We start from the raw sequence: 16,718 nt of genomic DNA, 5'->3' as shown, positions 1-16,718 counted from the left end.
ATTTTGGGACAGAATGGAATCTGAGACCTTGTGAAGGTGACTCAAACAGGAAGAGGCCTGTTTGAAGAAGACTGCAAATACACTTTGGGAGATCCAAAAAGAACTGCAATTGTAAAGTCTTCTGATGTCATACCATTTTGCTGTCGAGGCTACAACAGGATTTTAGCTGGAGGTTGTGCATGTTGTCCTTTTTATCTGGTCTGTGATTAAAGCAGTCATATTTTACGATGGACTGGGAAAAACATCAATTCCTGAAGTTAAAAATAGGAATGGTTTGTGAAATCCTACAGCTACATCCTGATGCTGGATGGTACTAATCTTGTGTAGTCCTAAACTGGTTACCTCTGAGGCACCATTGCGAATGCTGCAGATGCTGCAGTTGCCCCTTGAGCCAGATGGATGTTTACTGTGTGTTATATAACTTCCTGGCTCCTTCACTGAACATGCCTAGTCCAACATTTTTTCCCACTCAGTTACATCCTGGGATCTAGTGTACAAATCCAGTATTGCATGTCCTCTGCATAATTGTTCCAAAGGATCTTGTTTTGTGAATTATATATAGTAGTGCACATTACCATATAATGTAAAAAGATCTACATATAAACAATGCAACCAACTATCCAATAAACAATGCCACCAACTAAAACCCCCAATAAACCTTGAAGAGTGAAAAAAAATTGCTATTTCCATTTGAGGGTGACATGTTTTCTTGCATTTTCATGATTGATGTGTTTCTATGTTGATTTCTATGCATCTGGTGAAAAAGTCACCTTTTCCAATTTTATGGAGTAGGTTTACTTGTATGAATTTATTTGTATGAATGGGTCTTGCGTGTCAGTTCATTGGGGTATATTGACTTTGGTTCTACATGGATGTAGTAAGTGTAGTCTCCATGTAGTTTATTCAGCTGTGGTCCACACTAGTAACATTTGCAAGTTTTTCAGTGGCCTAAGACAAGGAAGTTGGTGGTGATGGTGGTACAGCTTTGCCAGGTGGGCTCACTGGGCTGTTTCTCACGGTAGGGATGTGTGCAGGCATAGAGTGGGTCAGAAAACTTGGTCAGCTTCATGGGGCTGGCCATGGTACTGTTACTCTGGCTAGAAGCATGGGAATACATTGCTCGACCAGGCCATGCCTGCCAGATGTGGCCTGAAGGTAGTTTCTCAGGCCCAGGATGCAGACATATGGCTGTTTGCCTGGCTTGGAAATATGCACTCCAGGAGTGGCCTGACGGGCTGTTTCCCATGCCTGGTATGTGGGTACAAAGCTGCTCAACTGGCCTGGAGCCAGTCTGGTAGGGGAAACTCATGGGCCAAATATATAGCTACATGGTTGCTAAGCTGGACTGCAGGTATCTTTGCCAGGGCTGGCCAAGAGGGGGTGTTTCTCAGGCCTGGGATACAGTCAAATGACTTCTCAGCCACCCTGGGTGTGTGTCTGCTGGGGGTAGTCCATAGGGCTCTTCTAGTTCAGGATGTAGGCACACTGCTGCTCAGCTGGTGCCTGCTAAAGGAAACCCAGGGGACTGCTTCTATGACCCAGGATCTGGGCACAATGCTGCTTGGCTGGCCTAGGGGCAGGCCTTTTGGGAGTAGCCCATGGGTCTCCTCAAGTCCAGAACATGGGTATTCATGGCTGATTAGCTTGTCTGGAGGTGCCTCTGTTGGGAATGGGTACAGGACTGTTTCTCAAGCTCATGCAATCTTTCAGCCTACAGGGCTGTTCCTCAAGCTGGGACATAGGTATGTGACTGCTTAGTTGGCCTGAGGGTATGCTGGCCAGAGTAAGCTCCCAGGGTTGTTTCTTGGCCCTGAGGCTTGGGCACACACAGCTGCTTGTTTCTCAGGTCTGAGACACAGGTGTGAGGCCCACTCAGTGGTATGCCTGCTGGGGGCAACCTGTGGGACTGTTTCTCAAGCACTTATTAAAGGCAGAGGGCTGCTGGGCAGGCCAGGAGCATGTCTGTGGTGGATGGGGCGTGCAAGTCTGTCTCTCAGGTCCTGAACATGGATTCACAGTCACTCTGTTGACCTGGGGGTGTATCAGCTGCTCAGAGGCTTAGGGGCCTCTCTCATTTGGGAGACGGTATGTAGTGGTTTGGCTGGCTCAAGGGTGGGACTGCAGACTATTACTGTTTCGAAGTGTGTTGGTGGGGTTGATTTTCCTGCTCTGCAGGACTTGAGCTACAGCCAATCCTGGGACCAAGCTCCACACAGCCGGGTTTGTGGCTTTAACCCACACATGTCGGCTTGGTGTACTGAAGATAAAGCTCCAGTGCTGGAGAGGTGCTGTGGCTACTGGCCCCCAGAGGAGGGCACACTCAAGAAATGACTCTGGTCTCTAAGCTGTGCTGCAGCTTAGATACCTACATGTAGAATGTCTTCACCTTGTACTGCTAGTCCAGGACATGCAGCTGTATAAATTCTTGGCAGTACTCCAAATCAGCCTCAGGGTTTGCAAAGACTGTGAGATTCTCCTGTTGTCAAGACTTTGTGTTTGTGATGGCAATGGGGCTGGTGGGGATCTTCTGCTTACCTTTACCCTGCAATAAGAAGTCCCTCCTGTCTCTGGGCCAATTCAATCCAGGTGGAGGAGAAGGGGCTGCAGAGGCTGAGTGCTTCCATGCTGTGGGGACTTCCAGTAACCACAGGTGTGTCTCCACTCCTTTGCTGCACTCCAGGACTATCCGTTTGATACTCTAAACAAATCTTAGATGTGTATTGGTTGCCTAGGTTCATTCTTGAAGGGGAGATGAGCACCAGGCATCTCTAGTCACCCATCTTGCTTAACTGAGCATAATTCGTAAGGATCCTAGGATTTGCAGAATAGTCCATGACCATTGGCTTCAACTTAAAGTCACCAGCTTCGTTAGACCCTAACAAGAAAATCGGCCTGTGCTTTGAAGCTTTGAAACCATGCATTGACTTCTCCTCTCTAAATATAAAAGTCCTAGATGGCATCTCCTTCCAGTAGAAGGTTATCTTGTCTACATTGAAAATCTGTTGTTTGGTGTGGCCAGCTTCATCAGTTATCTCAGCTAGATCTTCTGGGTAACCTGCTGCTGCTTCTGCATCAGCACTTGCTGTTTCACCTTCTACTTTCATGTTATGGAGATGGCTTCTTTCCTTAAACCTCATGAACCAACCTGTTAGCTTCAAGCTTTCCTTCTGCAGCTCCCTGACCTGTCTCAGCCATCACTGAATTGAACAGAGTGAGGGCCTTGTCCTGGATTAGGCTTTGGCTTAAGGGAATCCTGTGGCTGATTTGATCTTCTATCCAGACCACTAAAACATTCTCCATATTAGCAATCAGACGGTTTGGCTTTCTCATCATTTGTATGTTCACTGGAGTAGCAGTCTTAATTTTCTTCAATAAGTTTTTTGGCTTGTTGTGTTTTGTTTTTGTTTTACATTCACAACTTGACTGACTGGTGTAAGAAGTCTAGCCTTCCTCACAATCATTTCTAGCTTTTGGTTTAAAATGAGAGACAGGTGACTCTTCCTTTCACTAGGACACTTAGAGACCATCATAGGCTTATTAAATGGCCTGCTTTCAGTACTGCTGTGCCTCAGGGAATAGGGAGGCCCAAGGAGAGGGAGGGAGGTGGGAGAATGGCTAGTCAGTGCAGCAGTCAGAACAGACATGGCACTGATTAAGTTTGTTGTCTTAAGATGGGCATGGTTCGTGTTGCCCCAAAACAATTACAACAGTAACATCAAAGATCACTGATCACAGATCACCATCACAGATAGGATAACAATAAAAAAGTCTGAAATATTGCAAGAATTACCAAAATGGGACACAGAGACACAAAGTCAGCACATGCTGTTAGAAAAATAAAACCGGGAGACTTGCTCAATGCAGGGTTGCTACAAACCTTCAGTTTATAAAAAAGTAATATCTGAAGGGCAATAAAGTAAAGCATAATAAAATAAGATATACCTGTGTATACACATATGTATATAAACTGTATGTGTATATATACACATATATGTGCTAAAGGATATACACATATGTGTTTATATACACATGCTCATATATATGTTAAAGGATATATATATGACTACTGATGTTATTATTTTGGGTCAGTGCTAAAGAATATCTATACATACATAGATATGCATATATATGTATATAAATATGTGTATATATACACATACATATCTATATATTATATATACTAAATATATATAGCTAAAGGATATATCTGTGTGTGTGTGTATATATATATATATATATATATATATACACAGACGTGTGTGTGTGTGTGTGTGAGTTATATATGTGTGGGGGGGTAGATATATCCTTTAGAACTGACACAAATTAATAACGTCCCTAGTTTTCAATGACACCACCGTAGAAAGGTGAGTTATATCAAAGATATATCAAAGTAGTGAAAGACTACTGAGGTCATTTTATCCAGGCCAATGCCAAGGATTAAAAATGTACATGTCAGATCAAGTGACTTCAGAGACATACTTTTCTGGTTGAAGTTATGTACAACTGCTCTACATTTATAAACTGGTTGAACTCTGAAAATGTATATGTCAATTGTTTGGAATCTAATATTAATATATCATTTTTCCTAGAAGAAAACCTTATATTATGTAAAGACACTCTTGGGCCTTAACAAACAGCCTAATGAATCAAAATTTAAGTGCAGTTCTTTATGATTTCATTTGTGAGTGAATTTTACCAAACTTAATATATCCCTCTCTTCTTTCTCTACATATGTTGAAATCTCACCCATCATCGATGACCCTACCACAGATTACTCTTTTTAATTCAATAGTGTAATAGCTATGGGATTAAAAATGAGCATAGCAAGACTCCACATGTCATCCTAGACTTAATTTTCTGAGACAAATTAGCAATAATTACTCTACAATTTATAATCTAGTTACCCTAAAAAATTGACATTAGTTATTTATTTGAAACCTGGTATTTAATTTTTCTCTAAAAATGAGGTTTTTATAATGAATTTTTTGGCCTGTAAAAAAAAAAACTTAATGAATCAAGTTTATATACATTTCTTTACTTCTAAACCTAATCTCCAAGTTACCATTTCTGGCAAAATTTATATAAATTCAACTTCAGTTTATAAATACCCACCCACCTTGCTTGCCCTTGTAATTTTCTGCCTTCTCACATTCAAATACCACCAATAACTCTTCACCAATCATGGATGTCTTTCCTGCCCCTCAGATAGGGTTAAGTAACTACACACCTAAGGCAGGGGCTACATCCCATCTGATGATGGGTTTGCCTTTGGGGCAGTAACCTCATGTGGTAACAGAGGGAGAGACCAGGGGTCTATTAGCTTTGTTCTTTTCTGCTGAGAGCTCCTTAGCTCCCTGCCCACTGTTACCTCCTCCTTGCTACAAATAGGACTGTCACCTCTCTTGACTCACTCTAGTAGGGTGTCATACAATACATACATTCTTATATTTTCCTAACGTTTTTGGGTGCTGCTAAATAAGAGTGACCAATGGAATAGGAACAAGAAGCATTCCTCTTAAGAACTGTTCCTCTTTTATCCAACTAGATCGAAGAAAGACAGAAAGGTAACTGTAGATACTACAGTAATAAGACTTTAGAAAACAGTGTCTAAGACTCTATATCATTATGGGTGCTCCATAACAATACAGAAGACATGCACTTACCAAATCTGAATGTATGTATGCTTTTGTATGTGTCTGCCTATGTGTGTATTACATATGTATTTTACATCTAGCTTTTTATTTACTTAAACCTCACATTTTGTTGAAGGTCCCTTCATGAGTTACTGTTATCATTTCACTGAAAACAGTGCTGATGGAATAAAAAGGTACATAGACATATAATGAATTTCTCTTCTTTGACACTATTAGCAAATACACTTTTTTTGCACCAAAAAGAGTATGTTTTCCATAAATATTAAATACATATACATACAAGTCAGGATATGTAAATCCTACCATATAGTCCAGCAAGTAAAGTCCAACAATTAACAAAGACTCATTTATCAATGGCTAACTAATCAGAGAATAAACTACATATATAAAAATTAAACCCATGTACATATTAGAAATACATTTTAATTTACCCATGTATCCAATGTCCTATACAATAAATTTAAAAAAAAAAAATTTATTTGCTGGCTTAAAAAATCAATTCTACATATAAAACTCACATACTACTACTTAACAAGCAACGACCAGAATTCTCACCTTGATGTTTCCTTAATCAGCCACTGATTAAACACAATCCTTTTATAACTTCTGTAAAATCTCATTTATTTTGCAAATTTTCTTGAGCATATCAGGTTTTCCATATTACTTATACCTTTATGATTTATTTCCAGGAGAGGTTTTCACATGACTGGGAAAACCCTCCATGACCTCCTTCCTTTCACTGATCATGTTGGTCTTTCCCGCCCATGAGAAACAGTGAAAAGCACCTGCACACCTAAGAAAGAGCAGCATCCAATGAGGTGGTGGGTTTGGGTTGAGTCTGGGCACCAACTTATATGTGGACAGAGCTCTCAAGGCTGTGGGACAAGTCCATGTTCCATTAGCTCTGTTCTTTTCTGCCCAGGGCTTCACTGCTCCTTGTGGGCCCTATCTCCTTCACATTGCAAATAGGATTCTCTCCTCCCTTGGAACTCTCTGGTAGGGTCTCAAACTCAGGAAACCTGAGTCCCTTAAAAAAACTCTGTCTGTTAAAAAAAAAACTACTGCCCCAAAGGCAAACCCACCATCAGATGGGATAGAGCCCCTGCCTTAGGTGTGTAGTTACTCAACCCTATCTGAGGGGCAGGAAAGACATCCATGATTGGTGAAGAGTTATTGGTGGTATTTGAACGTGAGAAGGTAGAAAATTACAAGGACAAGCAAGGTGGGTATTTACAAACTGAAGTTGAATTTATATAAATTTTGCCAGGAAAAATGTATATTTTGTCATTTTTACTAGGAACTAAGGGTGACAAATATACCAACAGGAAGAAGCAGCTCTCCTATGACCTGACCAAAGCAACTCCATCAAAAAAGGATGCAAAGTTACCTACAAATGCTACAACGAAAAGAATTGGAAACCCTGTTCAAAAACACTCTGTATGGCCATGCAGGCTCCTGAGGGTAAATTCCACAAATGTCCATCTGTCTCCTTGCTTTATGGTTCCATTGTGTGATGGGTTTGTTTGTGTACGTGTGTTGAGAGAAGTATGGATGGATGGATGGAGAAGACAGATGGATGGATACATTTGTTTATGTGCCTGTCTGTGTGCATATATAGTTCTATGCACACTTAGGCATACATGTGTCTTTATCCATTTGTAACTCACCTTTTCCTGGTAACTGGATGCTCCTGGGTTGCTACTGTCCATTTACTTGTGTGTGGACTAGAGGATGATAAGAGAATACAGTCAGCCAGGGGACACAATTTTAAATTTACTTTTTTTTAAAAAAAAAATTAGCTTTTATTACTCTAGACAGAAACTGATTAATTTCTGAATATTTACATGCATACAACTATTGGAAGCTGGAATGGCTTCTTTTTTTTTATCAGAAATGAGGATTTATATGATGGCAGTCAACATCTTAGACTGGAAAAAATAGTAATACTTCCAGATTTAACCAAACCTCTTTATTATGACCTCAGTCCCAATGTGTGACAGTCTTGATGGTGGCAGTTATTTCAAAGTCAACTCCAGTTTGTAGGTAGTCAGCCCTCTTATTCCATTGAATGTCCTGCTTCAAAGGCCCTTACTTTCACCTACCATGGTAGTCTCTCTTGCCCCACAAAAAGGGTCAAGTAAGTAGAGGTCTGACAGGGGGGGCAAAATCGAATATGACAGTGACTTGTGGTTTGGTGCACCAGCCTTCATGACAGCAGAGTTCTGGAGACTGGAGAACACCTCCACGGCTCTTTGCTCTGATCCTTTCTGCTAAGGGCTTCACAGTACCCTGACTGCTTCTACCTCCTCTTTCTCCAAATAGGATTCTCTCCTCCCTTGGACAAATCTGATATGCCTGCTACTAACTAAGGGTTACAACAGAGTAACAGGCAGAAGCTGTCTCTATAGTCTGTTCCTCTTTAGTCCAAAAACAACTGTAAAAATGTGTAAGTCTTCCTAAACCTTCTACAGTGAGAAGATTAAGAAACTGTATCTAAGATACTCTATATTGCCATGGACACTCCTGAGGGTAGATCCCACAAATCTCAATCTCTGTCTCTGTCATTGTTTTGTTTGAGTGCGCGTTTGTGTGTGTATCTTTTATAACTCACATTTCATCAGTGACTGTATCCGTGGTGGCTCCTTCCAGGTCGTGTGGATCCGGCCTAAAAAACAAATATGGTCAGCGCCAGACACCATGAGGAATTCTAAATGTTTTGTGTCAAATAGCTACAATTACTCTATGAGTTACTCCCTGGTTACACTTTAAACATTTACATGGCTGTATATCACTAATTGAACCTGATATGGCATTTTAAATTAGAAATGAGGTTTTGTATGCCAACAGTAAGTATCTCAGGCTATGAACTTAGCAGTGCATCCAGATTAAGTGACTGTATCCTCACCTCAATGTTTAACAGCCTTTTTAGAGGGCATTTAATTATAGTTCAACTTTAGTTTGTAAGTCCTCTTTCTTATAATCCCAACTAAATTCCTCATTTTCAATCACCTCCAGTCACCTCTCACTTTTCACCAATCCTAGTTGTCTTTCCTGCCCAAGACTTACAGCCAAGTAGCTCCAGGCCTCAAGCAAGGCCTCCACGCAATATGATGATGGATATTGGCTCAGAGAGTTAGCCTCACATAGTGGCAGAGTTCTGGAGGGTGAAAAATACTTACAGGGTTATTAGCTCTGTATGGGTTTCTTTTTTTCTTTTTCTTTTTTTTTTTTTTTTTTGCCAGGGGTGTCTCTGCTAATTGTCCACTGTTATCTCCTCCTCATTCCAAGAAGGATTCGTTTCTCCCTTGGTCCATACTACTGATACAGTCTCATTCCCACAGAAATGAAAGGTGACCAACACTCACATAAAAAGCCTCCCTCTATGAGTTCTTTGCCATTTTCCTATCTCCATCCAAAAGACAAAAGAATATTCCATAGAGAATCTCATCCAGAGAGGACTCTAGAAATAGTTTCAAGGGGACTCCCTGTTTCCATGGATGCCTGTGACAATAAATAGCCCAAATCTCAATCACTCTGCAGACACTGTATGGATGAATGCATATATGTGTGTGTGTGTTCATATATACACCCATACATGTATTGTATAATTGTATTCCTTCATATCACATGTTGCATTGGCCAGCTGACCAGAAGACACTCTTTAAATTGACACACAGGGCAGTGCTGAGGAATTTAAAACACATATAGTAAGACAAGAAGTAACTCCCTAGATTAATGTTTTAGTTCAAAATAGTTCCAATTACATTTCAACATGTAAACTGCTTGATCCTTACAGAGTTCATGTGCGTATTTGGTTAACTGGAATCTGCCATGCCATTTTTCTCTACATATGATAATTTATATTATTGTAGCACACATTTCACACCTATCCAAGACTCACTGACTCAACTACAATTTTTTACCACTGCAGCTGACCAATGTGTGGCAGCCTTTTGAGGTTGAATGTCTTTTAAATTCAGCTCCACTGTGCAGGTGGGCAGCCCGCTAATCCCATCTGAAGACCACTTCCTGGATGCCCCCATCACCTTCCTTCCTCCCATCATGCTAGTCTGTCCTGTCCATGAGACAAAGGCAAGTAGCCGTGGGCCTAAGGCAGGGCGGCATCCAGTGAGATGGTGGGTTTGGGGTTGGATCTGGGCACCAACCGCACAGGTGGACAGAGCTCTGAAGGGTGAGGGACAAGTCCATGTTCCCTTAGCTCCATTCTTTTCTGCCCAGGGTTTCCCTTCTCTTTTTTGGCCACTATCTCCTCCATGTTGCAAATAGGATTCTCTCCTGCCCTGGGCCAATCTGGTAGGGTTTCAAACTCAGGAAATCTGAGTCCCATAAAAAACTGCTTACTAGGAACTAAGGGTGACAAACACACTGACAAGAAGAAGCAATTCTCCTATTACCTGCTCCTCTTTATACAACTCCATTAAAGAAGGATGCAAAGTTACCTACAAATGCTACAATAAGAAGAATTGAAAACCTTCTTAATTAAAAAAAAAATCTGTAAGGCCATGCAGGCTCTAGAAGGTAAAATCCACAAATGTCTATCTGTCTCCTTGTTCTGTGATTCCACTGTGTGCATGAATCTGTGTATGCATGTTGAAGAGCAGTGTGTATGAATGGATAGATGGATATATTTGCTTATGCGACTGTGTGTATAGTTTTCTATGCACACTTATGCATACAGGTGTCATTATTTAACTATTTATAACTCACCTTTCACTCACAGGTGCCTCCTGGTTTGCTCCTGTAAATTCATTTGTCTGTGGACTAGCAAATGATAAAATAATATAGCCAGATAGAAGACATAATTCTGAATTTACATTTTGGAAAAATTACCTTTCATTACTCTAGAAAGAAACCGCTTAATTTATGACTATTCATGTGTATAGCACTACTGAAACCTAAAATGCCTTTTAAAATTATTTAGAAACAAGGATTTATATGATGGCAACCAACATCTTAAGCTGGAAAAAATAGTAATGCTTCCTGATTTAACTAAACCTCTTTATTAGACCCCAGTCCCAATGTGTGACAGCCTTTGTGGTGGCAGTTATTTCAAAGTCAACTCCAGTTTGTAGGTAGTCAGCCTTCTTATTCCATTGAATGTTCTGCTTCAAAGACCCTCCATTAGCTCCTTATGTTCACCCACCATAGTGGTCCTTCCTGCCCACAAAAAGAGTAAGATAACTAGAGGTATGACATAAGGCACAATCCAACATGTTGGCGATTTGAGGTTTGGAGCACCAGCCTCCATAGTGGCAGAGTTCCACCCCCAAGGCTCTTAGCTCTGCTCCTTTCTGCTGAGGGCTTCACAGTATCCATCTATTACTACTCCTACCTCCTCCTCACTCCAAACAGGATTCTGTCTTCTCTTGGCCCACTCCGGAATGTCTAATACACAGAAAATCTAAATTTCCAAGCCATTTGCCTGTTACTAACTAAGAGTGACACGAGAGTAACAGATGGAGCCCTCCCTCTATATTTTGGTTCTCTTTTTTCCAAAACAACTACAAAAATGAGGACGTTTACCTATACCTGCTACAGTGATAAGACAAAAAAACTGTGACAAAAACACTCTGTATTGCCATGGACACTCCTCAGAGTAAGTCCCACTAATCTCAATCTCCCTCTCTGTCATTGTTTTGTTTGTGTGTACATCTTTTATAACTCACATGTCTTCGGTGGCTCTATCAATGATGACGGATGTCAGCTCATTTGGATAGGGACTAAATGAAAAACATGTTCAGAATCAGACACAATGTGTATTTCTAAATATTTTGCATCAAACAGTTACAGCTATGCTATGAGTTATCCCTGGTTACACTTTAAATAGTCACATGTACATATATCATCACATTGACCTGGTATGGCATTTTTAAAATTAGAAATGAGGCTTCATACGCCAACAGTAAATAGTTTAGGCAGTGAGCATAGCAATGCATCCAGATCAAGTGACTGTATCTTCACCAAAATGTGTAGCAGCCTTTTGCGAGGGCACTGAATTCCAGTTCAACTTTCATTTGTAAAGTCCCCCTTCTTATAATCCCATCTAAATTCCTCATTCTCAATCACCTCAAAACACCTCCTCACTTTTCAGCAATCCTAGTTAGTCTTTCCTTCCCAAGAGTTAGGGTCAAGTAGCCACAGGCCTCAAGCAAGGGCTCCATCCCATGTGATGATGGGTACGGGCTCAGGCGGTCAGCCTCACATAGTGCCAGAGTTCTGGAGAGTGAGGGAATACTTCCAGGGCTATTATCTCTCTCCTCTTTTTTTTTTTTCTGGGGGTTCTGTGCCCTTTGTCTACTGCTGCTGTCTCCATCTGGCTACAAGCAGGATTCGCCTCTCCCTTGATCCACACTGCTAGTACTAGTACAGTCTGATTCCCACAGAAAAGAAAGGTAGTCAACACCAACATAAAAAGCCTCCCTCTATGAGTCTGTCCAAATTTCTTACCTCTTTCTAAAAACAGAGAGTATTTTTCACAAAGCTGACCCTGAGAGGACGCTAAAAATAGTTTCAAGGGAGTCACTGTTCCCACGGATGCTCGTGACAGTAAATAGCCCAAATCTCAATCTCGCTACACATCGTGTATATGAATGCATGTATGTGTGTATTCATATACACATCTTTACTTGGATAATTGTGTTCCTTTAGTTCACATGCTGCATTGACCAGTCAACCAGAAGGTACCCTTTCAATACTTTGGAATAAAACTAAACTAAAATAAAGTAAAAGTTCATGTGTAAATCACTAAATTGACCCGGCATGGGAATTTTTTACTTTAGATATGAGGTTTGATTTGCCAAGAGTGAATATCTTAGGCTGTGAACATAACAGCACATCCAGATTAAGTGACTGTAACTTCACCAAAATTTGTAACAGACTTTATCAAGGACATTTAATTCCAGTTCAACTTTCATTTGTAAGTCCCTCTTCTTATAATCCCATCTGAATTCCTCATTCTCAGTCACCTCCAACCACCTCCTCCTATTTCACCAATCCTAGCAGTCTTTCCTGCCCAAGAGTTGGGGTTAAGTAGACACAGGCCTCAAGCAAGGGCTCCATCCCATGTGATGATGGGTATGAGCTCAAGCAGTCAGCCTCACATAGTGCCAGGGTTCTGGAGGGTGAGGGAATACTTCCAGGGCTATATTATCTGTAATTTGTGCTGGTTTTTCTTTTCTTTTGCTGGGGGTTCTGTGTGCCCTTTGTCCACTGCTATCCCTTCTGGTTCCAAGCAGGATTCACTTCTCTCTTGATTCACACGACTAGTAGAGTCTCATTCCCACACAAAAGAAGGTGATAATCACTAAAGCCTCCCTCGATGAGTTCTTCCACATTTCCCTACCTTATTCCAAAAAAACAAAAGAATATTCTTCACAAAGCTCATCCTGAGAAGACTCTTAAAATAGTTTCAAGGGAACTCCTTGTTCCCATGGATGCTCGTGACAGTGAACAGCCTGAGTCTCAATCTCTCTGCATGCTGTATGTATGAATGCATGTATGTATGTGTTCATATATGCATGTACACATGTATAGTTGTATTCCTTTAGTTCATATGTTGCACTGTCCAGTCAACCAGAAGGTACCCTTTCAATTCACACACAGGGCAGTGCCAAAGAACTTAAAACATACATAGTAAGACAACACGTAACGTCCCAGCCTTAACATTTTCAGTTAAAAATAGTTCCAATTACTTTTCAATCTGTGAACTGCTTGATCCTTACAGTTCTTTACATAATTTACACCATACTTTACATAACTGTAGCACACATTTTACACTTATCTGAGCCTCAATGACTCAAGATTTAACTGAATTCCCTACCACTGCAGCTGACCAATGCTTGGCAGCCTTTTGAGGGTGAATGTCTTTTAAATTCAGCTCCACTGTGCAGGCGGTCAGCTCGCCAATCCCATCTGAGGACCACTTCCTGGATGCCCCCATCGCCTCCTTCCTTTCTCCCATCATGCTAGTCTGTCCTGTCCATGAGACACAGGCGAGTGGCTGTGGCTTAAGGAAAGGCTGCATCCAATGAGGTGGTGGGCTGGGCGTTGGCTCTGGGCTCCAGCCTCACATGTGGACAGAGCTCTGGAGGGTGAGGGACAAGTCCACGTTCCATTAGCTCTGTTCTTTTCTGCCAAGGGCTTCTCTGCTCCTTGTCAGCCGCTATCCCCATGTTGCAAACAGGATTCTCTCCCTGGTAGGGCCACTCTGTTAGGCTCTTGAACTCAGAAAATCTGAGTCCCTGAAGAAACTGCTTACTGTCAACTAAAGGTAACAAATAAACTAACAGGAAGAAGCAACTCTTATGCAAATGTGTGCCTTTATTCTTCTAATTATAACTCACCTTTCATTGATAGGTGCCTCCTGACTTGCTCCTGCCAATTCATTTGTGTGTGAACTAGGGACAATAAAAGGATAGTCAAACAGGAGACACAACTCTAAATTTACTTTTCTGGCAAAACTACCTTTCATTACTCTACATATAAACCAGATAATTTCTGACTATTCATGTATATAGCACTATTTGGATCTGAAATGTCAATTTGTTTTAATTAGAAATGAGGATATACATGATGGATACCAACAACTCAAGCTACGGAAAATAGTAATGCTTCCCGATTTAACTGAACCTCTTTATTAGACCCCAGTCCCAATGTGTGACACCCTTTGTGGTGGCAGTTATTTCAAAGTCAACTCCAGTTTGTAGTCAGCTCTCTTATTCCAATGAATGTCCTGCTTCAAAGACCTTCCATTAGCTCCTTAATTACAGCCAGCATGGTGGTCCCTCTTGCCCCTCCAAAAGGGTCAGGTTACTAGAGGTCTCACACAGGGGTACAATCCAGTATGACGGGGATTTGAGGTCTGCAGCACCAGCCTGATGGTGGCAGAGCTGTGGAGAGTGGGGAACACCTCCAAGGCTCTTAGCTCTGCTCCTTTCTGCTGAGGGCTTCGCAGTACTATGACGACTCATACCGCCCCCTCATTTCAAATAGGATTCTCTCCTCCCTCTGCCCACTCTGGTATATCTCATACACAGAAAATCTCTTGAGTTTCCAGGCATTTGCCTACTCCTAACTAAGGGTGACAAGATAGTAACACAGGGAGGCCTCTCTCTATAGCCTGTTTCTCTCCCTCCTTTTTTTTTTTTTTTAACAACTGTAAAAATGTGGTAGTTTGCCTGTACCTGCCACAGTGAGAAGATAAAGAAACTGTGTCAAAGACACTCTGTATGGCCATGGACACTCCTCAGAGTTAAGTCCCACGAATCTCAATCTCTCTGTCACTGTTTTGTTTGTGTGCGTGTTTGTGTGTACATCTTTTATAACTCACCTGTCTTCAGCGGCTCTATCGATGATGTCTTCTGCCAGCTCATCCGAATGGGGACTAAAGGACAAACATGCTCAGAGTCAGACACGATGTGTAATTCTAAATGTTTTACATCAAAAAGCTAAGTTACTCTATGAGTTATTCCATGGTTATACTTTAAGTGTTCACATATCTCCTAATTTTTTAATGATCACCATTCTAACTGGTGTGAGATGGTATCTCAACGTGCTTTTGATTTGCATTTCTCTAATGACCAGTGATGCTGAGCTTTCTTTCATAGGTTTGTTGGCTGCATAAATGTCTTCTTTTGGCCAGGTGCGGTGGCTCAAGCCTGTAATCCCAGCACTTTGGGAGGCCAAGGCGGGTGGATCACGAGGTCAAGAGATTGAGACCATCCTGGTCAACATGGTGAAAGCCTGTCTCTACTAAAAATACAAAAAATTAGCTGGGCATGGTGGCGCGTGCCTGTAATCCCAGCTACTCAGGAAGCTGAGGCAGGAGAATTGCCTGAACCCAGGAGGCAGAGGTTGCGGTGAGCCGAGATCGCGCCATTGCACTCCAGCCTGGGTAACAAGACCAGCCTGGGTAACAAGAGCGAAACTCCGTCTCAAAAAAAAAAAAAAAAAAAAAAAAAAAAGTCTTCCTTTGAATAGTGTCTGTTCATGTCCTTTGTCTAGTTTTTGATGGGGTTATTTGTTTTCTTCTTGTAAATTTGTTTCAGTTCTTTGTATATTCTGGTTATTAAGCCCTTTGTCAGATGGGTAGATTACAAAAATTTTTTCCCATTCTGTTGGTTGCCAGTTCACTGTAATGATAGTTTCTACACTGTTGGTGGGAGGGTGAGAGTGTAAATTAGTTCAACCAGTGTGGAAGACAGTGTGGCAATTCCTCAAGGATCTAGAAATAGAAATACCATTTGACCCAGCAATCCCATTACTGTGTATATACCCAAAAGATTGTAAAACATTCAACTATAAAGACACATGCACATGTATGTTTACTGCAGCACTGTTCACAATAGCAAAGACTTGGAACCAACCCAAATGCGCATCAAAAATAGACTGGATAAAGAAAATGTGGCACATATACACCGTGGAATACTATGCCGCACTCCTGTATGTCTCCTACACAGAAAATCTGAGTTTCCAAGGCACTTACCTGCTACTCACGGTGACACGACAGTAACAGATGGAAGCCTCCCTGTTTACTCTGTTTCTCTTTTTTCCAAAACAACTATAAAAATGTGGACATTTACCTATACATGCTACAGTGAGAAGATAAAGAAACTGTGTCAAAGACAGTCTGTACTGCCATGGACCCTCTTCAGAGTCAATTCCATTAATCTCAATCTCTTTCTCTGTCATTGTTTTGTGTGTGTTTTTGTGTGTACATCTTTTATAACTTACATGTCTTCAGTGGCACTATCAACGATGACTCCTGCCAGCTCCTTCGGATGGGGACTAAAGAACAAATATGGTCAGAGTCAGATACTATGTGTAATTCGAAACGTTTTGCATCAAATAGCTAGTTACTCTATGAGTTATTCCCTCGTTACACTTTAAATATTCACATGTATGTATATCGCTAAATTCACCGGATATGGCATTTTTTTCAATTAGAAATGAGGACATGTCAACAGTGAATATCTTAGGTTTTGTACATAGTAATGTGTTCAGATTAAGTGATGTATCATCACCTCAATGTGTCACGCCCTTTTT

General features: G+C 41.2%; 1 protein-coding gene across 1 annotated transcript in view; it reads right to left on the bottom strand.

Moving 5' to 3' along the window:
• LOC101029698 (phosphatidylinositol 3,4,5-trisphosphate 3-phosphatase TPTE2-like) overlaps nucleotides 1-16,718 on the bottom strand; it is a 73,876-nt gene that overhangs the window by 50,918 nt on the left and 6,240 nt on the right. The window contains exons 2-7 of the mRNA XM_074387807.1: nucleotides 16,407-16,460; nucleotides 15,004-15,057; nucleotides 14,018-14,071; nucleotides 10,383-10,436; nucleotides 8,266-8,319; nucleotides 7,322-7,378 (exon numbers count right to left, since the gene is read on the bottom strand). Of these exons, the coding sequence (XP_074243908.1) occupies nucleotides 7,322-7,378; nucleotides 8,266-8,319; nucleotides 10,383-10,436; nucleotides 14,018-14,071; nucleotides 15,004-15,057; nucleotides 16,407-16,460 (327 nt within the window). The remainder of the gene's footprint in view (nucleotides 1-7,321; nucleotides 7,379-8,265; nucleotides 8,320-10,382; nucleotides 10,437-14,017; nucleotides 14,072-15,003; nucleotides 15,058-16,406; nucleotides 16,461-16,718) is intronic.

The sequence above is a fragment of the Saimiri boliviensis genome, chromosome 16, assembly GCF_048565385.1.
Source record: "Saimiri boliviensis isolate mSaiBol1 chromosome 16, mSaiBol1.pri, whole genome shotgun sequence".
Lineage (NCBI taxonomy): Eukaryota > Metazoa > Chordata > Mammalia > Primates > Cebidae > Saimiri > Saimiri boliviensis.
Note: the sequence above shows the minus strand (reverse complement) of the source record. Positions and strands in the feature narration are given on the sequence as shown.